Source organism: Thermoascus crustaceus (genome assembly GCF_041956765.1).
Source record: "Thermoascus crustaceus strain CBS 181.67 unplaced genomic scaffold VTN00scaffold_7, whole genome shotgun sequence".
Taxonomy (NCBI): domain Eukaryota; kingdom Fungi; phylum Ascomycota; class Eurotiomycetes; order Eurotiales; family Thermoascaceae; genus Thermoascus; species Thermoascus crustaceus.
In genome coordinates, this window is record NW_027192533.1 from 160,452 (window position 1) to 186,511 (window position 26,060).

The 26,060-nt window shown below is 52.5% G+C and overlaps 8 protein-coding genes across 8 annotated transcripts; 5 read left to right on the plus strand and 3 right to left on the minus strand.

The window, feature by feature from the left end:
* Positions 1 to 608: 608 nt before the first annotated feature.
* On the plus strand, positions 609 to 2,366 carry VTN00DRAFT_9106 (uncharacterized protein; the record flags this gene model as incomplete). The annotated part of the gene is made up of 3 exons (XM_069436030.1): positions 609 to 643; positions 701 to 861; positions 928 to 2,366. The coding sequence occupies 3 exons, from the start codon at positions 609 to 611 to the stop codon at positions 2,364 to 2,366; spliced, it is 1,635 nt and encodes a 544-aa protein (XP_069284691.1).
* A 767-nt stretch (positions 2,367 to 3,133) lies between these two features.
* Positions 3,134 to 3,736, minus strand: VTN00DRAFT_9107 (uncharacterized protein; the record flags this gene model as incomplete). The annotated part of the gene is made up of 3 exons (XM_069436031.1): positions 3,134 to 3,192; positions 3,308 to 3,458; positions 3,653 to 3,736. The coding sequence occupies 3 exons, from the start codon at positions 3,734 to 3,736 to the stop codon at positions 3,134 to 3,136; spliced, it is 294 nt and encodes a 97-aa protein (XP_069284692.1).
* Positions 3,737 to 4,212: 476 nt separating this feature from the next.
* VTN00DRAFT_9108 (uncharacterized protein) lies at positions 4,213 to 8,825 on the plus strand (the record flags this gene model as incomplete). Its single annotated transcript, XM_069436032.1, has 2 exons — positions 4,213 to 4,230; positions 4,299 to 8,825. 2 exons carry the CDS (start codon positions 4,213 to 4,215, stop codon positions 8,823 to 8,825), a joined length of 4,545 nt encoding a protein of 1,514 aa, XP_069284693.1.
* A 1,475-nt stretch (positions 8,826 to 10,300) lies between these two features.
* On the plus strand, positions 10,301 to 12,390 carry VTN00DRAFT_9109 (uncharacterized protein; the record flags this gene model as incomplete). Its single annotated transcript, XM_069436033.1, has 5 exons — positions 10,301 to 10,415; positions 10,498 to 10,568; positions 10,754 to 11,003; positions 11,063 to 11,787; positions 11,845 to 12,390. The coding sequence occupies 5 exons, from the start codon at positions 10,301 to 10,303 to the stop codon at positions 12,388 to 12,390; spliced, it is 1,707 nt and encodes a 568-aa protein (XP_069284694.1).
* An 850-nt stretch (positions 12,391 to 13,240) lies between these two features.
* On the plus strand, positions 13,241 to 15,994 carry VTN00DRAFT_9110 (uncharacterized protein; the record flags this gene model as incomplete). The annotated part of the gene is made up of 1 exon (XM_069436035.1): positions 13,241 to 15,994. One exon carries the CDS (start codon positions 13,241 to 13,243, stop codon positions 15,992 to 15,994), a length of 2,754 nt encoding a protein of 917 aa, XP_069284695.1.
* An 841-nt stretch (positions 15,995 to 16,835) lies between these two features.
* On the minus strand, positions 16,836 to 17,680 carry VTN00DRAFT_9111 (uncharacterized protein; the record flags this gene model as incomplete). Its single annotated transcript, XM_069436036.1, has 4 exons — positions 16,836 to 17,174; positions 17,232 to 17,295; positions 17,345 to 17,574; positions 17,657 to 17,680. The coding sequence occupies 4 exons, from the start codon at positions 17,678 to 17,680 to the stop codon at positions 16,836 to 16,838; spliced, it is 657 nt and encodes a 218-aa protein (XP_069284696.1).
* A 1,390-nt stretch (positions 17,681 to 19,070) lies between these two features.
* On the plus strand, positions 19,071 to 20,181 carry VTN00DRAFT_9112 (uncharacterized protein; the record flags this gene model as incomplete). Its single annotated transcript, XM_069436037.1, has 4 exons — positions 19,071 to 19,386; positions 19,469 to 19,603; positions 19,658 to 19,959; positions 20,041 to 20,181. The coding sequence occupies 4 exons, from the start codon at positions 19,071 to 19,073 to the stop codon at positions 20,179 to 20,181; spliced, it is 894 nt and encodes a 297-aa protein (XP_069284697.1).
* Positions 20,182 to 21,124: 943 nt separating this feature from the next.
* Positions 21,125 to 24,168, minus strand: VTN00DRAFT_9113 (uncharacterized protein; the record flags this gene model as incomplete). Its single annotated transcript, XM_069436038.1, has 3 exons — positions 21,125 to 21,500; positions 21,557 to 23,906; positions 23,964 to 24,168. 3 exons carry the CDS (start codon positions 24,166 to 24,168, stop codon positions 21,125 to 21,127), a joined length of 2,931 nt encoding a protein of 976 aa, XP_069284698.1.
* Positions 24,169 to 26,060: the final 1,892 nt, after the last annotated feature.

A 26,060-nucleotide genomic window follows, 5' to 3' on the forward strand; every position in this document is an offset into this window, starting at 1 on the left:
CAGGGCGCGCGTTCTCCGTGTGCCGTTTCAGCCTCGCAGCGCTCTAGCCGCGCCGTGATTATCTTTTGATAGATCATCCCTCAGCCCAGCCACGATCGGTTCCCCCTCCTCTCTGCAGGCTGACCTCCGCATTTCTTCATCTTCCCATCGTCTGTCAAAGAGGTTCATTGCTTGTTGCTTGTCCCGGCCCGTCGTTCGCACCGGATCCGATCTTTCCCCATCGGGCGGATGGCGTGCTCCTCATTAGCATTCTGACCCGTCTCTTTTTCCCAATCGCAGGGATACATCACTTTGCGCTCTTTCCTCCTACCACTAGCCCCGCGAGAAAACGCGCTGAAGATTCGCCAGGCACAGTCCCTCTCTCCGGGAGTCAACCGCAGATTCCGCAACGTGTTCTGAGGGGCATTCGGTGCCTTATCCTGTCAATCGAAAGTGGGCAGGGCGGGGTCTGTCGGTGTGCAATCGCGCGCGCGGTCAGATCAATTATCATACAGAGCTCAGACTATCGCAACTGCCCGAGTTGGCAGATGAGCCGCTCTTCCTGAGAGCCTGCAGATTGGCCGATGACGTTCTGATCCCTCCATTGTGCGTGGTCTGCTTCTGCTATCATGCCTCTCGATGAAGAAGGAGCGAAGTGGTCATGGTAGAAACCCTTCAACCCGGTTGTCTCTCATTTCACTGACCCTTCTCTCCTGTGCAGCGAACCCTGCGTTCGCGGCCACCGCTCGTCAAAATGCCAGCATTTCGACAGACTGATGATGAAAGTCCCGAAGGCTGGGAGACCTCTTGCGAAATGTCCACACCCGAAAGGCTCCTGCAGCTGCCAGAAACTATACGCCTTCATGGTGCGCATTCCTAAAGGTGGGTGCTCAATTTTCTGTTCTACACCAAGTTAAGTGCATGATCGGGGCTGATAGCCTCTTACAGGGTCAACCTGTCTATGTAGGCCGCTGTACAAGGTGCCGATGTCCGCAGTAGACACCGGTCAGTCTCCTGCGCCGGCCATTGCCCCAGCGTCCTCTCCTTCGGCTGGGAAGGTTCAGAAATATTCCAGGCGACAGAGCAATCTCCAAGCTGCACCGGAGAACATTGCCAAGGCCCTGAATTCTATGCCTGAGTTTTCAAACCAGCAAGCCAACAATGGAATGACTCCTCCCGTGCCTCCGTACATGTTCCAGTATCCTCCTGGCTTTGGAAACCAGTCCGGAACATTCGGACCTTCTGGAACATCAACCGCCAACGGTCCAACTACGACACCCCCAGAGCAGATACCCGATGCGGGTGCAAACGTCGAAGCGCAGAAGGGCAGTTGCTGCCCTAGCAAGTCGAAACCAGCTCCCCAGCCCCAGCCACAAGAGAAAGGATCATGTTGCGGTGGAAAACCGCGGGCTGACGTCGCAGAGAGCTCCAGCCAGCTTAAACAGGAGGGTCATGAAGCTCCTGCAATGCCTTTCAACTTCGCGCCTTACCCAGCTTTCCCGGGATATTGGCCGCCATCATGGCAAGGAGGTCCTCCTCCTCAGAACTTCACATTTGATCAATCCTATCCTCAGAACCCGTATTATACGAATGGTTTCCACGTGCCAGACTTTTCACCACCGCCACCGATGAACTTTGCGCCGTCGAATTTCCAGCAGAATATGAATACCATTAACGCTGCTATGCCCCAGTTCATGCCGACTAACTCAAACGGCTATTTCTATGCGCCGCTCCCTACGTTTGGGGCTGATTCAGGACATGAATGCAACTGTGGTGACGACTGTCAGTGCTTGGGTTGTGCTACTCATCCTTTCAACGACACCACAAGGCAGCACATCCAGCAGATGGGTTATATGATGGCACTCAGGGAAGAGGATGAACATTCCGAGGGCTCTGACGGCTGTCGAAATACGCCATTGGCTGGACAGATGAGTCCGACAACATTCAATTATCCAGCTCTTGCAGAAAACAATCTCCCCACGGATTGTGAAAACGGCCAGGAATCCGTAAAGGGCTTCTCGGGCCAAAGTTCTTCGCAAAGCTTCGACAACGGGTTTTCTGCCTCTCATCATGCCGGGCAGCAGCTGATGCAGCCTTCCCAATACTACACCGTTGAATACCCTGTGGGCCTACTAAACGCGTGCTGTGACGTGACTGGTACCTGCCAGTGTGGTAACGACTGTAGCTGTGATGGCTGTCTCACGCACAGTGGTCACAACGCGACGTCTATCCACCCCTCCACGAATGAAAGTATCCCGTCGAAGACCGCGGAGTATACCGCTCCTTCTAGTGAGCCACCGGTCCATAGCCGAGCCCCAATTCCAACGCTTGAAGACCCATCTTTTTCACCCCTGAGTCCGCCGGCGATTGAGCCACAGGCGGTGTAGGAGCTCGCGGAGACAACTGAAATTCGCGGGACTATTGTTAGATTTTCCTCTTATCAGACGACAGGAGTTGCAGGGATTGACGAATATGATACCCCGATAAAAAGGTGGAGTTGGTCATGGGCGTTTGGGCTGGTTATGAAAACTAAAATACTTCACGGCAAACTAAGAATATGCCTTCTACAAAATAAAATATATAAAATCCCCTCTCATGAAGAATATTGAATGTGGTCTAGAACATCAGATATAATGCTGGACATACAGAACAGGTACCAAGCACCTCGTTATAGTATAATGCCACGTGGGTTTATCTACATTTCACTTGTGACATCATACCTGGGCTGTCTAGTATAATAGATGAATTGGTCAGGCGTCAGTGTAGTAACTTGGACAGCCAGCAGGGTTGAGAGCAAATGTAATATCAGTGTTTTAGAGCGAGCTTCTCGAATGAGACGAGAAGTGGAAATGAGGCCTTACACAGTGCACACACCATCGGACGGATTCAATGACCTTAAATCTCGTAAATGAACTCTAGATTTTTTTAAGGGTACTTTCCTCCGTCCCCTCTCCGTACTTCGTCTGTACATATACTGTATATGAAAAGGCAGATTGCTTGTTTTGGCTCTAACCGTGACGAAATCCATCGCCATTCATTGACCGTGCCGACTATCAATGGAAACATTGATGAGTGGAAGCGAGGCACGTAGTGGGCGGTTCCCAGTGCTCCACGTCCTCTTATAGTTTCTCAGCAACCGTGGGAAAATGATGTCTCACGACTTGATCTGACGTAGTCCGTCCCGGACGGGCTGATCACCACGTCGGAAAGAAGCTATCGATTGCATTGCGTTAGTCGAGGACTGCCATGTTCCTTCGCAAGCAGATAGGTAATATCACCGCCTCCGTCGGGGGGCGGGAGCACCGGGGTTCCAAACAAAATCACATACCATCCGCCTCTTCCCACGCGCGACCGGCTCCGAAGCCCAGACCGACCCAGGCGGGCCAAGCTCTCCGCTTGAACAGCAGCACCGAGAATATGACACCGAAGGAGAGACCGAGGGAGGAGCGGATGATCATGGACGAGATGGCGCGGTCCCACTGTTATGCATCATAACGGGTTCGTCCATATTAGCCGATGTATACCACAAAACGCCGGCCCATTGACCCGGAGAAGAAAATGAATCCATGCTTATGCCTTTATTGTTTCAAGGAGAGGGAGAGGGAGGGAAAGATGAGGGGTGAACGGAGGTGGTGAGAAGGTCGCGTGCGGGCTTTTCATTTTTTTTTTTTACCTTCTCGTTGAGCAGGGCCTCGCTGACGGGTCTGGTCGACCTTGCGACCGGTGCGGCCGGCCGGGACTCGTTCGAATCGGCCATTGCGATTTGGGATCTGTGTTTCAGTGTGTCAATCGGGTCCCCAAGTCAGCCTGGAAGAAAAATAATTGAAAACAATTCTCCAATTTTTTTTGCATCACACTCACTTGTAAAATTCGAGGGGGGGAGGGGGGAGGTGTAAGGGGAGTACGGGTAATATGGGCTTAAGAGTAGAGGACGTCACGGATCCTTGGAACAAGAGACGGTTTGCAAGGTGAATCCGGAGCTCCTCCTCCTTGAGGGTTGCGCTGTCGCGGCGGTCGGAAAAACTAGGCTCGGGAACAAGGCGGGCAGCGACTCGCGAGCGGGTCAGACTTCTTCGCTTGCTTCCCTCTTGCCGTCACTTTGCGCGAAACGGACCTGGTCATGCTCCGCGCCGAGCTATCTCTAATAATAAAGAACATTTTTTTGTAGATGCGGAAAAGACCCCACGGATAAAGAACGGCGACAACAAGTTCAACGCACATCTCTTGATCGAGATGGCACCCGTTGCGGAGGTGAGTTTTTTTACATTTCCTTGGGATAAAAAAAATATAGAATCATTGCTGATCTATTTCCCGCGCAGCGTTCGCGCTCGTCGCAAGAGGCTCTGCTCCAGCTCGAAAAGGGCACCGCGTCCCCCGCGACCCAGCTCAATGAAGCCGCGCAGATCATAGGGCTTGACCTGACGCTGTGCGTCAGTCATCCTGAGGCTTTCCCTCGTGCATCGACGGTCCCAGAGAACCCCGCTCCGAAGGAAGAATGGGTGCTCCGGTGGCTGTTGAAAAAGCTGAAGACCGGAGAAAACTACCGCGTTGAACCGGCGTCTTTCCTCCTTCTGCGACAGCTCGTCGACCGTATACCTCCCAAGACGCTTGCTGCTACGTTGAGTGATCATAAGTTCTTGGTTATTCTGGGCACAGTGGTTACCGAGGTCGCAAATGGTGTTGTTCAGGCCTTCGATGAGCGCACATCGTCTGAGGTGAACCGCTCGGGGTCTGAATCAAGCCAGACGTTGGGTGGATCGCCGCCTCGTCTGGAGGATGCGGATAGGAAGAGGAGAAAGAGAAAGAGGACGAGCGACGATGAGGATGAGGATACTATGGATCTCGATGATCCGCCGCAGCAGCCTACCCTTACATCTTACCTCCTGACGTTTATCCGCATCTTGGACTGTCTCTACGGCCTAGTGTCTCTGGCAAATAAAGCGCATGGTGATCATGCGAGCGCGGGTTCCCACCTGAAGCATGCGCTCAGAGGGGAACCAAAGTATGTTGCCAAGATACTGGGCAAGTCATTCAAAATGGGCGCTATAGCTGCTGTTGAGTTCTCCGATGGCCAAAGGATCCCCGATCTGCAGCATCTGTTCTACGTCCTTCCAGCCGTTCTGGAGCTCTGGGAGCTCAGGTCCTCCCGTCAAGACGATTCTGACAACAAGTCCAGCAACGAGGCCTTTGCGAGGTACTGTTTCCCCCAGGCCTTGAGGCTTCAACTTAATGTCCGATCCTCTACGCTGGACTCTGATGAGAGGGCTCAGCTCGTGCATGGAATTGAGCGTCTGATTGCGCTTCACGTCGTACTTCCGGCTCGCGCGGACTTCTTTGCCAAGGGGGGCTCTGGAATTGATTATTCCGCTGACGAGCCTGACTGGAGTTCCGTCAAGCCTGTCTCGGCTGCCTTCCGACCATACCTACGGGAGAAAGATGACGATGGGCCAGACGCATCGGAAAAGACGAAGGAGCGGGAGTCATCAGTGTCCAGTGGGGGATCCCAAGATCCAAGTGGTCTACGGAAAACCGCTGAGCTGCTTCCAACATTTCTTGATATTGCCATCCGCTCTGTGCCTAGGGACACATTCCGCAGGCAGACAAACGAAGCTCCTTGGCTGGAGACACTCTTCGTATCTATTGCAGAGCTAGCATACCAGGCTATCAAGGAGGAGGACGGATCGAATGTAGCCCCTGAATTTGTTCCCATCCTAGAGCAGATGTTCCGTGTTGTCCTTGACCGAGGCATTCACCTGTCACTACACACCCTGCTTACCCACGCCGGATACACCGGTCTCCTCAAAGATGATCTGAAGCTAGTTAGGTGGAACTTGACGGCGCTCATCATGAGACTTGGCGTCGACACCTTCCTACCAAACTCTGGTCTGCAGGATTCTCGTCGTCTTTTGGACGGTCTTCTGCAAAAGATCACGGCACACTGGACCAGTGGCGCCTCGGCTGGAGAGGAAACGTACGAGGTTATCAAGACCGGCATCGTCCTCCCACTCATTCGCGGTTTCGCTGCTGCGAGAGATCTGCCCACCTTCATCCAAATCTGGTACGAGCAGCTGCTGTCTGTGGAAACGGCGCGCTCAAAACGCGCCAATCTAGGCCACTTCTCTGTTTGGGAGGATGATGACCTAGCTGCCTGCTACGATGAACTGATAAAAACCTCACTTACGGAATCGCAGCTTCTTTCTCAGATCCAGACCGCTGCGAGTGAAATCAAGGCCGAGGATGGGAAGATTTCTGAAGCAGCCCACTCTTACGCTCGTTTCGTGATCCTGGAAGCGGGATCGACTAGCAGCCTACGAACCGAAAGCTCCAATGGCGCAATGAATGTGTATGTTCCAGTCATCGAGACGTTGACCTCGACATTATCTTCGAAGCAAAAGCCACATTGGCGGTGGCGCCTGTGGCGATTTGCTCGGAACATATTTGAAAACAGCGTCAAGTCGGCGGATAGTTCGTTGGGAAGCAGTGTCACGGACTTGGTCAACGAAGCTGCAAGCAACATTCGACGTCTCCATAAAGCCTCGACAAAGACTCCAAGGGGTTACCTAGAAATCCTGGAAGCTTATCGGTTCGTCCAGGCTGTGGCTGGGAAGTCCACTGAAGCTCAATACGTGGGACAGCTTGACTCGCTTACAGCAGAGATTGCCCCGTTCTTGAAGGCAATCTTGAAGACCGACAAGAATGCTTTGCTCGCATCCCCATGGGACGGCCGGGCTGAGAGTGTTGATTCTCCTGTGGCTCTCGCGACGGCCTACGTTGTGACCCTTCTCAGGGCACCTGAAGCTTGGAACAAACTCAAGTCCGAGAGCCGACGCCCTCTCTTTGATGGGATGTTCTCCTTGGCTGTTGCTCAGCACAACTTGATTCCTTCCTCGACGCTGGACAATCCGCCCCCAAACGCCCGGTTCATCCAAGTGTGGGCAGGTCTCGTGTCTCACGAATATCTTCTTAACGTTCCTTGCGTCGCTAACGACGTCATCGCTGTTCTCTCCGATCGCGTCAAGAACGATGCGTCGACACGTAAATTCACCGTTGCAAGCCTGCAGAGGATTCCGGCTGGGCTGGTCACGCGCCACCAGAGAGGGGTCGTGTTGGACCTGCTGCAGGAGATCGTCCTCCAGAAACAGACCTCAATCGAAGTTTCTGCTGACATGCTCGCTCTAATGGCGAAGCTGGCAGAAATGCCCAAGTCGCCCGCCATGGTGACGAGCGACTGGGAAGTGGTCTGGAAAATCGCTGCGGCTGTATCTCTACAGGATACGGATCTCGATCTGCGAGTGATGAAATCTTTCCGGAACTTGCACAGGGCTGTTCTATCCAAGTTTCTTGTTTCGTCTGAAGAAGACAGACAGAAGCTGTTCAAGAAGACTTACCGCAAGATCTCTTCCATGGCTTCGAAGCTGAAGTCCATCGGGTATAACTCTCTGGAAGCGTTTCTACTCAGGATTTCTCTCTCGCAGTTGTGGAGCCATCGTGCACAGATCCCAAATGTCTTTGACGAGGCTGAACTGGGTTCTCACCGCCAGAAGGTGTTCAAGTTGCTCGTTTCTGATCTGAAGTCGTTTAAGAAGGAGATGAGAAAGGGGCCTTTGGGGGATGCCAGGTCCGTCTCTCTGATAAAGACATTGGATGCGTTGGAGGACTTTGAAGACCTGGCTCAGGACAACGAAGATATCGAGAAATGTCTTACGGAGATCGAGGAGAGTGTGGCAGCAACCTCGGTGGGCTCTGGTTTGTCCCTGCGAAGGCTGATCCGACGCCGCGTGCTTGCTGGGCGAGGATCCGGCAAGAACATCACGTCACCGGTAATGCAGTGCGTAGAGGTATTCCCTCTGCAGCAGCTGTACGGAGAAGAGCAGCAGCTTTTCATCCGGGAGACCACCGAACGGTTCCGCTCGATGGCCGCCGAGGATCTCACCAGGGTGATCAGTGATGTCAGGGAAGCGGGCTTCACGGGCGATGGGGCTTCGTACAGACTGCTTGTAGCAGGGCTTGCCATTGCTTCCCTAACTCCAGTCGAGGACAAAGCGTGTGCGCAGTCTAAAGAGCTGTCGGCTCTTTTCACTGCAGTCACGGAGTCCCTACACAAGAGTACTTCTATTGGGCAGTTCTCTCTTGCTGCTGAATGTCTGGACATTCTCCTACGCAACCATCCCCGAGCCGTCACCCAATGGAACGTCGACAGCATCCTTGCCTCGATTGCTGTATGTGCTTCGAGTTCCGGGCCCCAGATCTCTTCCGAATTTGCAGGAACAGTATACATCCGCCTCTGCCGGCTCATGGGCATTCTCTTCGGTCTCTACAGACAAAAGCTTGGTGGCCGCTTCCATCTCATCCTCCCGGCCATGCAGCGTCTCCTGACATGCCTCTTCGCCCCAGCCAAGAAACGTCACAAGAGATCCACGCGGATGAAAGCAAAATCACACCAGGACCAGCCGCACTGGCTTGCTCCTCTCGACGCCTCCCACGCTGTCCACTTTACCCGCCTCCTCACCTCCCTCTGCGACCCCACCGTCTCCGCCGTCGCCCGGCCCACACACTCGGGGGCCGGTCCCGGCCACGAAGGTCTGACGGACCAGACCAAGAAGGCGAAGCGCGTTGCGGGCCAGTATCTCCAGTACCTGATCGTGGAGTACGCGCAGTGCTCGCTTCGGAGTGCCCTGGTGCCTGAGGTCAAGGCCGCCTTGCTCCCGGGCCTGTATGCCGCGCTGGACGTCATGTCTAAAGATACGATGCGGGCGCTGAATGCCGGTCTGGATGTGTCTGGACGGGCGGTGTTCAAGGGGCTATATAACGATTATTTGAAGTTTGGCAAGTGGAATAAAGGTTAGGTCTGGCGCTAGATCGAGATTTTCTGTTTAAGATTTTCTAATGCATATGTATATTAATATACCCCACGTGTACGATGAGTGTGGATTTGCGTCTTAGAAAGAGGGAAAAGGGAAAAGTTCCTTTTTTTTATATGTACTACCCTACTTGGGACGGAGAGGTTGGCTGTCCAATGTTTGCACAAGCGTTGGCGCTGACGGAGTACCTCAGTCCTGTGTGTTAGTGACCTTAACCAATTCGTAAGGTGGTCACGTGTCATGACCACGACTCATTGATGTCAATATCTGTCGTGCAGATCGAGTATGAAGATTGGTGATCATTATTATTACTATTGTCATGGAAACCCTACGGAAATTGTTCAATGATAAGCAGCAGATCTCCGAGGGGATTAATTGTGGGAAATAGGCTATGGCGGCCCAGTGCGGCTAACCTAGGCGGGTCTCCCGTGGAGTCTTAGCGCCCAGCCCGGCCTTATCTCTGCTTATCCGGGGCACAGAAAAGCTCGCCTGGCATTTTCTTACTCGACTTGATCGAGCAACGGAAAATGATAAGGCTGTCTTGCCCCGTCAGGAGCGGGCCGTTTGTGCAGTAAAAGTACGGGACAATGGTTTTCACTGGCAGTGAGAATGTGAGAAGATGGAGTGTTGTCCATGGAGAAAAGCACACGGATACGTAATCCATCCATGCCAGGTGCTCCTCCGCATTCTACTACCGCGGAGGAGGCGCACACGCTCTATGTGCTGGACACGTGCGTCTGAAGAGAGAAGAAGCGCGATAAAAGCAGAGATAAGACCGCGACCCGTCTCCCCCACCATCATCTCAGCCTCCGCACCGCATCAAACGTCACCCTCCCACACCAGCATGCGGAAAGGGGCAGGGAAGAGCAGTTTCCCAGGACGATCGGGGCTGACGTGCCCTATCATCGGCGATAAGGTCCCTGGTGGCTTGTCAGGTGGGCCGTCGGCCGCATGCAGCGCAGGGTTGGCAGCGCCCCATGGGAGCAACACTGCTAACACAGCTAACACTGCTCGAAGTGCTAGTGGGTCGTTTTATCTCTTGGGAGATGAAAATCGTTGGAAGTTACGATGGATTGGGTTCCAGAACCTTTGTTCTTTCGTCGAGTAGATATATATCTCGTCTGCTCCCTCCGTCTCTCTCCAGATGGAGGGAAAGCTCGACTATTCACCAGAGCTGGAGTGATTGATCCTTAGGAGCCTATTTCTCTCTAGCCATCTTCACGAGGATCATCTACCGCCACATCTGGCTCTGATCTTTCTCCTTTTGTGGGATACGTCACTCTGATCGCGCGCTGCCGTAGTGCGGCCATACCTGACAGTTGGACTACGGGTGAGCGTCGGGTGACGTCGTTTATGGTCGTTCCCAAGCGAGTCATCGCTGTCCCGATACAAGTTGTCCCGGTTCCCAAACGAAAGTCGTTTCCGTCTCCTCGGAATAGCTCTGCACGCCGGTCGCCATTATGTTCGGGATTCAGGCCTCCACGGCCAAAAAATATGTCGACAAACTGGCTGTTGCCAGTGAGCAGGGGCTGACCAATGCTCAGCTGATGTTGACGAACCATGACTTGCGGCCAGGTGAGATTTCAATTTTCTTTTTTTTGCCGATTCGATTCTACCATGTCATTGTATGGGTTTTGCTGACGCTGCTGACCCATAGTCGAACCCGAACGGCGTCAATGGCGTTCCAGAAATTTTGTCGCGTTTTGGATAGCCGACTCCTTCAACATCGTGAGTTTCTTTGTTCTAAACTGTACCGTCCTACCGATCTTTATCATCTCGCCTGTTGGTGTAACAACCCATCGCACCCTAGAGTCCACGTGACGAATCTGGGGACGCCAGACGTCATTTTTTGGAACCCTAAAGGAATGACTGGGGGGGAGGTGGACGTTCAGCAGACTGACAATGGCTGCCAGAATACTTGGATGATTTCTTCCTCGATGATTGTCGATGGACTCTCGTGGTGGCAGTCATGGCTCTGCGTGTGGTTCGGCTATCTTGTTGCCGCTAGTTTTATATGCTTGACCGGCCGTATCGGCGCCATGTATCATATTTCCTTTCCCGTCGTGAGCAGGGCTTCGTTCGGGATCTGGGGGTCTTTGTGGCCTGTCATTAATCGTGTGGTCATCGCTTGCATATGGTATGGAGTACAGTCGTGGATTGGAGGTATGAGACTGTCCGCAGCACCATGCCAATGTTTGCGAGGCCGCTGACAGACCCGTCAGGCCAATGCGTGACACTGATGATCCAGTCGATCTGGCCAAGCTACGCTCATCTACCGAACTCTATGCCTTCAAACTCTGGGGCGGACACCAAGAACTTCCTCAGCTTCTTCCTCTTCTGGCTTTTTAGCCTGCCTGCCATCTGGTTTCCAGTCCACAAGATCAGACATCTGTTCACCGTGAAAGCGTATTTTGCACCCGTTGCCGGCGTTGCCTTCTTCGCCTGGGCCATCCACAGAGCGCATGGGATCGGACCGATCGTCCACCAGCCCAACACGGTATATGGCAGCGAGTTGGCATGGGCCGTGGTGAAAGGCATCATGTCTTCTATTGCTAACTTCGCTACCCTGATCGTTAATGATCCTGATTTCTCCCGTTTTGCGAAAAGGCCGAGGAGCGCACTGTGGTCCCAACTCTTTACGATCCCTATCGGGTTTGCTCTCACCTCCTTTATTGGCATTATTGTTTCCTCATCGTCGAGCGTCATCTTCGGTAAAGCGATCTGGAATCCGCTAGACCTCCTGACAAAGTTCCTCGAGGGCGCTAGCTCCTCGGAGCGATTCGGCGTGTTCGTCATCTCGACTGCTTTTGCACTTGCTCAGCTGGGCACCAACATTGCAGCTAATTCCGTGTCGGCTGGTACCGATATGACGGCGCTGCTGCCCCGGTTTATCAATATCCGCCGTGGTGGATACGTATGTGCAACTGTCGGCCTTGCCATGTGCCCTGTATGTGCCCGTTTCCAACAGTATCCCCTTAACCTGTGATGCTAACATTTTTCCAAGTGGAATCTCGTTTCAAGCTCGAATACATTTACGACTGCTCTCTCCGCTTACTCCGTCTTTCTCTCTTCCATTGCTGGAGTTATCGTCTCCGACTATTACCTCGTCCGCAAGGGATTCCTCGACGTCAAGGAACTCTACAGCGCGCGCAAGCGTGGACCATACTTCTATGTCTATGGCATCTCGTGGCATGGTTATGCAGCTTACTTCTGTGGAATTATGATAAACATCGTGGGATTCGTCGGTGCTGTAGGACGCGACGTGCCTGTCGGCGCGCAATACGTATATAACGTCAACTTCTTCGGCGGGTTTATCGTCTCCGGGGGCATGTACTACCTGTTCACCCGCCTCGTGCCTATCCCCGCCACCAGCGACAAGTGGAACGAAGTCGACGTCGATGTCAACAATCTGTCTGTCGCATACGGCGAGGAAGTTACCACCGACGAGGAGAATCCCGAGTCGGATTCCATTTTCTCCGCGGAGCAGGATGCCAATCGGAGCACGATCAAGGTGCCAAGGGACGAAACGAAACAAACTGATTCTCCATGATTCGCTTCTATGAGTCTGTTAATGAGTGTCTGAGGGTGGCGGAACTCTGTCATTTTCATGTACGATGATCATCCAACGGTATATTTTGTGCCATGTATTTGGGCATAGTTGTGTGCTTTGGGCTTCTATTTTCTATGAATGGATTTCCACATTAGATAAGAGTTTTTTTCTTTTTTAACCTGCAGTCGTGTACGGGGTTAAATGGACTTGTGAATTGTGCTACCTTGAAAACCCATTGATACAATCTTACCATACCCATCTCTTGACGCGGTGTATCCATATTCGCATACAGATGCCTAAAAAGGTATGTTCTGCACTCTGCACGCATGGATGCAGTTGTAGCATATTTTGTTCAGCAGCGATCCTGTTCTGACATCATACGCCTGAGCAGATCTCCATCCGGGTGGATCTCGATACGAGCCCCGCGATCTGCACGACCATCACCCGTGGTTCTTGGTGGCTCTTTTTCCTCTCGCCACTCCACGAAGTCCGTGTCCTATTTGCTGTTCGTAGAAGAGCGGTGCGGCACGCTGTTTACTGTCGATTTTTTCAGCTCACATAGGGACTGGACGGGCGAAACTGGATTATTGAGTCACTCCAGAGATCTTCATTCACTAGTGGGATGCTGCCTAGAGCAAAATCTTACACTCTTTTCCTTTAGCGATATATTTTGTAGCTCCAGCTGCTCAAACCTCCCCCCCCCCCTCCTCTCTCTCTCTCTCTCCTAACCCTCGTCTCCATACGGAGTAACCCTCTTTCAAAAAAAAGGGGGGTGGGTTCTCTCACTCTCTTTTCACACCCTATCTGGCCTCAGAGCCTGTCCCTTCTCTCGTACCTCATTCCAGGCAGGATGTCTTCCGCCAGCGCACTCCCTCAAACCCTGAAATCCATCACCGCAACCAAGATCAAGGAGCTCTCCAAGCAGCGCGCCCTCTTCGAGAAGCGCCGAGATGAGATCACCAAAGCCGCGAACAAGGCCCCCGACATTCGGACCAAAGCCAGGATCCTTCTCGAGGGCGTTACCCGCCTGAAGGGTCATCCGAACGACGCCTTGGACAAGGATGATGATGATGTCGAGTCCGATGATCCAGAGGGAGCGGCCGGCTCGGATGAGGATAGTAACGGGGAGCGCGCTGGCAATCAGAACATTCGGCGTTTTCTCCTGCAGAGCAGGTACGATCCTTCTGTAACGCGGAGTGTTCTGGAGGAGTGGATCGCGAGGTTGGAGCGGGAGCTTGGTTTTCTTGGCGTGAAGCATGAGCATGCCACGTTCTATAGCGATTTGGTTACGGAGTGGTTGTCCAATCTCGATGGGAGGGAGGGGAACGAGAACGAGGAGAAATCCGAGGCGTCGGGGTCGGGCTTTGAAGAAGTTGGCCGCAAGGAGATGCATGAGCAGCGGGCGATGTGGGAGTCTTTGGTCTTTACGACCGCGGATATAAACCCGGACGACGTTGAGAGGTACCTCGAGTCGCTTTTTACCAGAACCAAGCTCTCCAAGCAAGCCCTCGACGAACTCCGCGAGAAGATCAAGAATTTCGGTACCGAGTTCATGACGAGACGGAAACCCATCAGTGTCGACACCCTGAAATGGGTTACGAACGCCCTGCTGAAGAGCGATCTCCTCGCCACGGAGAAGGCTGCGATCCTGAAGGAGTTCCTGAGAAACAAGGAAGTCGCTCAGGAGGTCGTGGATGTGCTGAATATGCGTCTGGCCTCGTTGGACAGCTGGAACTGGGGCCCAGAGGGAATCCCGATGGAGATGCGACGGCAGTTGAACGGCAAGTACCGCGTCTTCATGGACCCGGATCTGCTCGATTCGCTGTTCCATCAATATATCGGTGTCGAGTGGTGCGTGGCTTTCCGGGGTGCATTTCACGCGTTCTTTTGTACTCGCGCGTGGAAGTCGTTTTCCAGACCCATTCCGAAGCGTGATCGGGAGAGGCGCCAGTACTTCCTTAATGAGCAGCGGCCTCAGAGCGGCCTCGACGATTACAGAAAACATGTATACCAGAGGGATTATTTCCTGAGTCAGCTCCCCACGTCAGTGGATGAAGGCGTTCGGAGCTACGATGATGAGGGCAACGATGAGGGGAATACCGCTAAGAATCCGGTCGAGACCAAGCACTCGTTGCTCCATCTCCTGATCACCGAGTCGATTATCCACACGACACTTCGCGGGGAGTTCACCGTCATCAGGTCAGACTTCAAGTGGTTCGGCCCGTCACTCCCCCACGCCACCATTCTCGCCGTTCTGAAGTTTTTTGGCGTCCAAAAGGAATGGCTGGACTTCTTCCGCGTCTTCCTGGAAGCACCTGTGAGGTTCGTCCAAGATGGCCCCGATGCCACGCCGCAGGTACGAAAGAGGGGGATTCCGATGAGCTATGCGCTCTCTACGTGTTTCGGGGAAGCTGTTCTCTTCTGCATGGACTATGCTGTCAATCAGCATGCGGACGGTGCCTTTCTCTACCGCCTCCACGATGACTTCTGGTTCTGGGGCGAGGAGAAGACGTGCGTTAAGGCTTGGAAGGCAATGTCTCAGTTTGCGCAGGTCATGGGGATCGAGTTCAACGAGGAGAAGACGGGGACGGTTCGACTGGGAGAGAAGAACGATGGTTCCTCCAAAGACGGCGAGTCCGATCCCCTCCCCAAAGGCGAAATCCGCTGGGGCTTCCTCAAACTCGACTCCAAAGAGGGCGCCTTCGTCATCGACCAGGAGCAAGTAGACGCGCACATCGAGGAACTCCGGCGCCAGCTCTCCGCGTGCAAGAGCGTTTCTGCGTGGGTGCAAGCCTGGAACAGCTACTTCGCGCGCTTCTTCGCCAACAACTTCGCCAGGCCCGCGATGTGCTTTGGCCGCCGTCACATTGACATGGTGGCATCCACATTGAGCCGGATCGAGCACGAGCTCTTCCCAACTTCCACCGATGACGGCGCTACTACTACTACTGCTCCTGCTTCATTCTCCGGCAGCGTCACGGACTACCTGCGGAACGTGATCGCGGAGCGCTTCAACGTCCACGACCTCCCGGACGGGTTCTTCTACTTCCCCGTCGAGCTCGGCGGCCTGGAGCTGCGCAACCCGTTCATCCCGTTCCTCGCCATGCGCGAGGACATCAAGCAGTCGCCGAAACGGACGCTCGAGAAGGCCTTCCTCGAAGAGGAGGACAGGTACCACGCCGCGAAGGAGCGGTTCGAAAAGGACGGCTCGTCGTTGCCGAAGCCTTATGATGACGATGATGATGACGCCCCGACGACGTTCTTCTCCTTCGAGGAGTACACGCGGTATCGTGAGGTCCACAGTCGCCCCTTGCTCGACGCGTACAGGTACCTCATCCGCGTCCCCGGCGAGATCGGCATCAGCAAGACGCCCGAGTTCCAGAGCAGCCAGGCGCGGCTGGACGAGAACATCGATAAGACTGGTACTCGGGGCGTGATCTCGTCCAAGTGGCAGAAGATGTCGCCCTACTGGAAGTGGGTGGCGGAGCTGTATCATGCGGGGATGTTGAGGAAGTATGGAGGCCTGGCTGCTGTTGATCGGGAATTTATGCCTTTGGGGGTGGTGAAGGTGCTCAGGGAGGGGAAGGTCAGGTGGCAGGGTTGAGTTGATGGAGACAGGGTCGCTAAATTGAGCGAAATGTATATGTCCGTCTATGATGGGTGGTGCTGTTGATCGGTACCGTTGGCAATTATGTTAAAAAAAAATAAAAAATAAAAGAGATACCCCTGCATAGAGTAGAAGAAATGGTAATGATACTATTTTTTTGAAATTTATCGTTCGTTTGAATTCGGTAGGTAGGTAGTCTCCAACGACCTTCGTAGAACCCGATCGCCGTCATCATGAAGGTCTACCGTAGTGCGGGCCTGGCCAGATAGATTTCTAACCTTATGTAGAGAATCATTCCACCGTTAGTAGGCGAACCAGTAAAATTATTCCCGAGTCCTTTGTCAGGAACGAAGTGGACCTGGACCTCCCCGAAGGAACGGCCAGAATGGTGCGCAGTGGTCCCTCGAACCGAGCTTTCTTTGAGTGCTGTTCATTCCACTGAAGTTTTCGAAGTCGAGAGCAGATAGATACTGCTGCAACCACTTAATGAGACAAGTCTGGCTCTACCCTGAGGATGTGATGAGAGAGCATTAAGGATCGGACGCTCAGCTGTATAAGAATTGTTCAGGGTTAGCAAGTAGGAATGATAGGAATGACTAAATCTGCACATTAAGTTAAAAAAAAAGTCAGATGGAGGGAATAGGACAGAAAGAGGACAATGTAATTCTTCAAGTTGAACCCTGTTCAGCATGAGAAGGAGTCTTTAGACCATAGTCCTGTCTTTTTTCGTCCTGACATTGACAGTCTTGGTGGGCGTCTATGAGCACTTGAACCTGGATATATTGCATGTTAGATGCTTCATCGAACAATGGAGTCAACCTATAGTGACACACATACTCTATAAGTGCTCGTATGTTCGGGGGTTGTTGTATATGAATTTCATTAGAGTGGACTTTCCGGATCCAGCTTTACCAGTTATCCAATAGAGGCTCGCCTGATCCGAATTTCGCAGCCACGCTGCGAAGTCGTCCCATGGGTATGTGCTTCCATCCCTTGGGGTCTGGTAGATCCACTCGAATGTATCTTGATGAGCTTTAGGAATACTTTCATGTCGATCACGCATATCGTGGAACTCAAGGTGCGCGAGGATCAATGAGCGGAAACGTTGCTCTGCGACCGACTCGGCACCAGTGTTGAACTGAGCAGCGAAGTAGGCTATATGTTCCGTATTTTTGGCCTAACAACGGTTTCTGCGAATGCAACCGAGGAGCCCTTCGTGGTTTTGCCTTAGCACTGCTTTGAACTCGGCGCTGGCGTTCTCAGTCTTGGAACTCGGCTCTGGTTTGTAGAGACGCTCCCTGAAATAAGTCAGTAAATGGCCACGGTGTGGAGCAATGTCAGGAATACCGAAGGCACATTAATAGCGTGGTATCCAGCTGCTTTCGAATTCCATCCAATCTCTTCTCCAAGGCCCGGATGTCGCCCTGCTTCCATGTGCTATTGAGTTCTAGCTTGAAACTATTCCAACCCGTGTGTGGTTCCTTCAGCTCAAGTTGTCCTAGCTTCTCCAGAAATTTGGCACTTATGGACTTTGTCTCCTCGCCAAGCTCGCGCAATCTCTTTTCGGCGCCGCTGAGCTTCGTCTGTTTAGTCTCCGGGGCAAGGTCGGGGAGGTCTTGACAGATTGCGGAAAGGTTTCCTGCAATATTTCCGCAATACAAACAACCTCTTCCGTGGCGCCATCGACAGACTTATAAATCTCTCGGCTTTTAGATATTATATTCCCCACAAGTTGAACGCATTGTAGTATGTTGGATGCCAGACCTAATGCACTCAGCGGATCCATACTTTGGGGTCATGTACAGTCCCAAGCACAACTTGTGTAGTAATATTATAATCAGGTTATGTCAGAAGACTAGACAGATACCAGTCATTGCATCAAAACTCAGCACGCTGAGAGCAGACCAGGTTTGGATGGAAGGCAATGTTCAGAGCTTCAGGAAAGCGGTCAAAACAGGATGAGAGGCTCAAGAAGGAGATGGACCAGCAAGGAGAATAGCAAGGGAAACAAAAAAAAGAAATAGCCAGGCGATCGGACCTGATGCCTTCACGCCTGAGGCGTCTAATGCACTTCTAAAGTTCAGAGTGTTCCACATGCTGCCTTTCTAGGATATGTTACAATAATGAATGGATGAATAAATAACCATAACGATAGAAAGCTCGCACCTACAGATCTATATACCCGTGTTCTGCGCTAACGAGTATGTAGAGACCTTGACGATTGATTAGGCAGGGGTTATACCCTGACAGCAAGAGCGAACCGCCCATGCGGACTTTCATTTTTATTATAAACATGAGCAAAAATGGGGCAGCTACCAGCTCGAAGACCGATATCCCTTTGGGGACTCTTCGAAAATGTCAGATTCCTGTCTGGTTCGAATTATATACATACATACCATAATCGGAGAAACACCAAGTTTCTATTCGAACAAGTCTTGCAGACAGTAAACATTTTAAATATCTACCCGCATAAGCATACAGCCTCTTTAGGCGAGAGGACTTTATCTTTGTAGTCAAGATTCAATGGTCCGTTCGCTTCAACGCATTGATGCTTTCCCCCGCACAACGGGCCGCGAAGACAACTATTAGTGCACCACAGTGAAAAGTATAAATTCAAGAAAAAGGACTGCTCCTCCTGCGGCAAAAATCTTTAGAATATACTTTGCGTATCATCCCGACAAATATCGGACCTCGGGAGTGAGCGATACCTGTACAAGCGGCCTATCGGAACGTACCCGCCGGGATATCGGCCGGGAGGAGATCCTGCCAGAGGTATATTTACTAGAGTTCTTCTATAAGGCATAGACCATCCTGATTCTTCAGTGTACGTAGGTACTTTGTACATCTGTCGACTCGATCGATCTGCAAGACTGCGGCGGATATTCCGTCCTATCCGATCCCCCACCGTCCCGTCCGATCACCCCGCGCTCGCGGGACCCCCGCCCGCTTCCGCTCTGCCAAGTTGTTCACCTCTCCAAGAAAAAACATCCCATTACACATCCAGATATATATATATACACCTATATACCTCTCACTAGGTACCTGGGTACATACCTCCTAAAGATCAACCACAATGGCAGCAGCAGGCAAAGGCGCCACCGCCCTCGACGACGAGCGCCACGTCAAGCGCAACCCGCACCCGGACTTCAAGAAGGTCGAGGCCTCGCGGCCCAACTGGCGCGACGACGTCGGTCCTCGGTTCACCAAGACGCGCAACCCGGACTGGAAGCTGGGCGACGGCCCCAACGACGGCGGTGCCTGTCTGGAGAAGAAGCACGTCCAGATCGACCCCTACGAGGATGGGAGGCCCGTCGTGTTCAACTACAAGTTGCTCATCAGCGCCATTATTCCCCGGCCGGTGGGGTTTATCAGCACGCGGTCGAAGGATGGTAAGTAGTATCGAATATATGTATATATATATATACATAGTGGATGTATGTCGTTAAATACCTTCTACTGACGACGGGACAGGCCAAATCACCAACGTCTCCCCCTTCAGCTTCTTCCAGATGATCGGACACGACCCGCCACTGTTCATCTTCGGCTTCGCGAGCGGGCTGGCCAACGCCAAAGACAGTCTGAAGAACCTGATGGAGAGTGGTGAATGTATACCCCCCTTCCCCCAAACAACCTTCTTCCTACACTAAAAGGGTGACACAGGTGTAATCAACATCATCTCCGAGCACTACATCGAAGCCGCCAACGCGGCGTCCATCAACGCCCCCTACGGCGTCTCCGAGTTCGGCCTGACAGGTCTACACATGGCCGACTCCGTGATCGTCAAAGCGCCCCGTGTCCAGGAGGCCATCTTCTCCGTCGAGGGCAAGCTGGTCGAGACGCGCGAGTTCTACAGCAAGGCCGTCCCCGGAAAGGCCACGACCGTGCTGGCCATCGTGGAGGGCGTGAGGTTCTGGGCCCGCGAGGACGCGATCAATGAGGATCGTAACCTGTTGGATCCGAACGTAAGCATAGCATTCTCCTTCTTTTTCATACATGCATATACGCTGTAGGCTATATATGGATAAATACTGACGTGTTGGCAGGTCCTCCGCCCCATGGCCCGTCTCGGCGGAATCTCCTACGGCCGTCTAACGGAATGCATCGAGCTCCCGCGTCCAGACTACGACACGCTCGTGGGGCAGAAGAACATTAACACAGAGTCGTCAGGAAGCGCCTCCAAATAAAATAAAAAAATAAACAACAACAATAACAATAAACATATATATATATATATAAAACATGAGCTGGTGAACTTTACCCCTTGCTTTATTTGTTTTTTCATTCTTACTGTTACTGCTATGCTATTCAGGCAGTTTAACAGTTAGACCTTCCTCTCATTCAACTGGGATAATGATATATTCCGTGCATGCAGTACTGTATACATAGTTAGTACATTAGTTAAGATAGATAGATAGATAGATAGATAAGATAGATAGAGTCGGGCGGTGCGGACCGATTTGGGTAGAAATTTCAATTCAAGAGGGTTAGAGTGGTCGGACAGAGAGGAATCCCCTATTCATATATTATCTGAAATACTCCGGCTCAGAAAACTTGGTATTGACACGTAAACCAGATGGATAATTAGATCACATTGTTACCTGTCCGAATTTACACAGTGAGCAGTGTATGGACGCCGAAAGGGGAAACTGGAAATTTCAAAGTTACTGATTGGACTATCAGACAACCGCAAACTCTTGCTAAGGTTGATTCTATCCTGTTCTCAGCTCTCACATGAAGTCCAGGACCATCAATCAAAAGCTACCTAACTTTTTCTATCAGAGTAATGAGTCTGAGCACTAATCTACATGCATGCATTTGCTTGCATCACGATGCCTCCCTTTGAGGTTCCAACGACCCTGCTCGTATACCCACCGCTGACCAACCGACCAATCCACAATCCCAATGGATAACACGCTGAATCTGTCGAAAGGCTTTTTTCGCCAAGATACACGAAGCTAGCTCATTTTGCGAAACGCGGGAAGTCAAAGATCACCAATATGTACTGATGAATTAAAAGCGGTGAAGGTCAAAGGTAGAAGATTTGTCTACAACATCGCACGAACGTAGGAAGCTTCGTGCTCAAAATGTCAAAACTTAACAGGTTTAGCAAAATTTCCTCGACAAGATTCAAGAGGCCTGCTGGAAGAGTGCGATCGTCGAGCAGAAGTTGCTCCGGTTGTCGATCTGCGGGACTAGCCCTGTGCCGTCGCTCGATGTCACCATGTTCGTGCTAGCTTTAGTGCTCAGGCCGTAGATGTGCACGTCGGAGCAGTCTACTTGGACCATGTTCTCCTGGCAGGACTCGGTGTTCAGGCAGGTCTGGCCATAGTTCTGGAAGAAGCTGTACAGGCCAGCGCCATAGACGTACACATCAGACGAGCCAAAGACGCGCAGACCCCAGGCCTTACGGCACGAATCAGTCTTGCAGGATGAGAATTCGGGGTCGCCCCAGGATGGCTGAGGGGTGAAGGGCTCCAGAGCATCAGGGTTGGCTTGGTAGTACCTGGATTGACTGTCAGTTGTGATTTATTGGCAGAAAATCATGACATGGACACTTACGGAGTCTCAGTCTGGATCAAACCCATGAAGACGTTCTTGGCGTTGGCGATCTGGTAGTTGTAAAGCTGGTTGTGCTCTGAAGCAGTGCCGTACATCCAAACAGGGCCGTTGCTCTCGATGAGCACACCGCGACCGTTGTAGATGTTGATTTGGTTGTGGTCAGGGCGGTCAAGCTCGTGGTCGGCCACCCAGAACCAGCAGTTCTCAATGTAAGCGTTGGCCTTCTCGGTGATGCGCATCAGCATGAACGCTCCATAACATTCAGGGTTGGGGGTAGTGGTCTGCTTGGGGGTCTTGGAGCACTTGTCACTCTGCAACTCGGTGCCGGCGCTACCGCCAATCCTGAAGTGCACATCCCACATGCCCACCGACCCCTGGGAGGCCTGTGCAACATTCCACTCCATCAAGATAGCTCCAGGGGCTGGACCCTTGGTCTCGAGAATCAGATCAGAGATCTCAACGGAACCAGTATCGCCCGGCTGACCAATCTGGAGCATAGGGATCGGGTTCTTCTCGTCGGAAAAGGCCTTGCCGGTTGCCATCAGAAGAGGCCAGATCTCACCGGTGATCTTAATGTTCTTGGGAACCTTGATGGTCGAAGTAATCAGGTATGCGCCGTGGTCAAAGTACACGATCTGGTCTTCCTTGGCGTTGTCCAGAACCTTCTGAATGGCAGCGGTGTCATCGGTCGAGCCATCACCCTTGGCACCAGCAGACTTGACACTGACGAATGCGGAGGCTGGGTATCCTTCGTAGAGGGGCTTAGAGCGCTCGAAGATCTTGCCTTGGGCGTCCTTGAGGATGGCCGGCTTTGAGGGAGCGGAAACCGCGTTCTGGGCACGAGTCTTTGATACAGCAGTGGCAGCACAAGTAGGACCGGTCCCACCAGACCGAGTAGAAGTAGGCTCAGTCGGCGATGGACCAAGACCAAGACCAATAGAGATTCCGATACCTCCGAGAAGGCCTGACCCAGCAGTGTGTGCTGCTACAGGGGCCTCCTGGGTAGTGGCGGCAGCAGACGCTACAGTGTTTGATCCAACGGTGGGTGCCACTCCAGAGGGCGCAGGAGTCGGCATACCAGCGGGCGGAACATTGTAGGTTCCAACAGTGTTTGCTGCAACAGAGGGCGCAGAAGTAGGAATGTCGGCAGCCGGAACGGTGTTTGATCCAGCTGTAGGTGCTGCTGCAGGAACCTCAGGAGTTGGGATGCCAGCTGATGGAGCATTGTCAGCCCCAACAGTGTTCGCTGCTACAGAGGGGACGCTAGCAGACGAGATAGCGTCTGACCCTGCGCTGTGCGCTGCTGCTGGAGGCTCGGGAGCAGGCACTGGAGCATATGCTGGTGGAGAGTCTGAGATGGGACGTGGGCGGGGAGCGCGACAGACACCACGAGGGCGAGGACGAACATCGCGAGCACGCAGACCAATGCCAAGGCCAAGGTCAAGGGATAGACCCGATGGTGTGTACGTGTTTCCTTGCACCCAGGAAGAGACAACCGAGCCACCCGCAAGGACGGTGTTGCCCTCGAGTCCAGCCACAGCGACGGTAGAACCGCTGAAGTCCACGTTGTCGAGGACCAAGGTACCACCAGCGTTGGGGATGCTGTTCTGAGTAAACGCAGTGACGACTCCGGTGGGGGTGTTTGTCAGCTTGCTGTCGAGGATCATAACAGACCCGACGGTCTGGTTCTGTGGGGAGTTTGTCATGTTGAGGCCAACGCCACAGTTGTTGATCTCCAGAGACTTGAAGGTCCAGGCCCAGTTCCAGTTCACAAAGATGGCTGTGTTGCAGCCATTGAAGGTCAGATTACGCGTAGTGAACTGCTGGTTGCCCAGGAACATGCCGTAGTTTCCTCCATTGAAAACCAGGTCAGTCATAAAACCGCCGGATCCGTTGTCCATAAAGATACCCTGCTGTTTATTGGCATCACCACCCCCCCGGACCATCTCAAAGCGGATGTTCTGCAAGCTAGTGGCCTGTGCAACCTGCCAGTGGATACCGGCACCAGAGCCCTGGGGCATGGCAGTCAAATCAATGACGAAGTTGCGCACAGATCGGAAGAAGTTGTTCTGGTTGGTGTACCAGTTCTGTCCCTCGTCGGTGTACGGGTCCGCATCGATAACTGCCATTCCAGCGAAATGGGGGGAAGCCTTCAGGACCGGAAGGTTCACAGCGTCGCCGACCATCTGCGTGTAGTAATACTGGAGAATGGGCTTTGAGACGACATATGTCCCGGGAGGGAAGTAAACAAGGGCCGGTGTGACAGTGGACGAGTCGCAATTCTGACCACATCGATTCCCAGATGAGATGGCCTGGTTAATGGCATCCGTGTCGTCGGTCGATCCATCACCTGGTCATCTGTCAGAAACCAATTTCGCGTACTGGAGGTGGATGGCATGGATCTTACCTTTGGCACCAAAGTCTTTGACGTTGCGGAAAACCTGGTAGCCATTGCTTCCGAATGGAACAGTTCCCTGACGCTTGATATTGGCGACCCAGAAGCTCGATGCGGAGGCATCAGCAGCCTGTGGCGTAGGCGCAGCCTCAACAAACAAGGCCTGCAGCCCCAGCAACAGCAAGATATGCACAACAAAGAACACTGCACGCGACATGATCGCCATCATCAAGATGGCTAGAAATAAGACTCTGTAAATTGAATTTGTAAAAGCAAATCTGTTGAAAACAAAAAACTAAAAGCTCCACGCGACCCTCTCCAGCAACCAGCACTGAAGACAACTGTACTCCCGTTTGTTCGCGCTGCCGTTTCACGCACGAAGAGTGCTGGTCACGCGAAAGGATCGATCCACCTGCGAATGGTAGGTTGTGGTGCAGAAATGAAAGCGGTGCAAAAGGACACAAAATGAGAGGAAGAAGAGTGTAAAACGAGTGTTGGGGGGAATAAGTCTGTTTTTTGTATTTAAATAGGAGGGCAGCAGCGATGAAGACAAGTGCCGTCTAGCTGCCTATTGTGTGGGGGAAAGCGCAGCAACAAAGCAATTGTCCAGGACAATGTCCAGTGGTGCGTGCTGGCCACACAATTAGTCAACGAACGTGAAACAAAAGAATGACTGTTTGCACAATGGCAAAGTGAATGAGGGTGCAACACAAAGAAAGAGGTGGGATAAAAAAAAAGGCTGAACAGAGGGCCGTTGCGCCCAAGATAAGCTCGTCGATACGTAAGGAGGCGTTGCTCGCAGGAAACCGTCTCGCCCCTATTCCTCGGAGCTGCGACACACCCGAGCCTTAATTCAGGCGGAGGACGAAGCTGGAGGCCTCTCCGGCACCGCTGTTGCTGCAGCTCCACAGGAGCCAGCGGAGATCCAGCTCAGAAAACCAAAGTCTAGAGGCTCGTTGTTTTCAGGGATCTAACAGTAGTTTCGGCCGGCGTGCAAGAGGAGAGCAGGGGTGCTGGCGGATGATTGGGTTATCGGGACGCTTGCGCAGCTCCGGATCTGCTGGCCGGGCCTTGATGAAACAAATCGGACGGGCCGCAAGGCCAGAGGTCTCGATGCCGTACAGAATCTTCTCAGGTCGTAATAATTATAATGATAATCAATCAAGTCGATTTCACCTACAACCAGAGTCGGTTGGGGTGCAGGTGTGAGTGTGCAGTGTGGTGTTTACTTGCTACTCTACCAGGGAGGGGCTTCACAGGGCTCGACTTTATATCTAAGATGCCACATTGTTTGCGATCTGCCTCACGCCTCCCTTTCTTGTCGTTGCCATCCTCTGTTTTTCTTTCTATTACCCACCTGCTAAGCTGCATCTTGACCTGGGAATTCGCTCTTCTGGAACCTACGCGTGGCCGTTGGAATGCCATTCTTAGACGCGCCGAGAGCCCAAGAGGCGTTTATACGGGGCGCTATGCTTTGTTGTCCTGTGGCTGGAGCGAATGATAGGCTCCTGTAAGATCTTGTTGCATCCTGATACAGTGGAGCAAAGCGTCACCATTCCTCTTCTTGTGGCTTCTCCCTCCTACCCAGTATGTATAGAGGATAGCAGCCAAGAAAGGCCAGCGGTTGTCCTGGACGCGGGATGCATTCCTCGCAGACTGGCCCCGGCGTTGCGGGAACAACAACTTCCAAGACTTTTAGCTTGTGGGTATTGAAGAGATCTGGTATTTGAGCAATGAGGAACACGTCCAACAATGGGGTTCTTCGTAAAGAGTAGGTTAGAGAGAGTCATATGGAAGAAACTATTAAAACTTAACCATGAATGCCCAGACAATGGACATCCATTACTCGGACATCGCCCCTAAGGCGGTTTTGTTTTTCTGCCTGGCCCAAAGTCACATCCGGGAGGATCTGAACCAGACAACGAAGTTGACGGCATTAGCCAGGACATCGTAGCGCCAGAACGTTCAGTCAATGACCAATCGATGCCAGAGTTGCAAGCTGCGCAAGCAGGCCCAAGCTACGGAGTTAAGTGACACGAAATACCCGGGCGATCGAGAAAATCCACTCAATTGTCCCGTAGCTACTGGTCGCGGAGAGCCAAGCTTTTT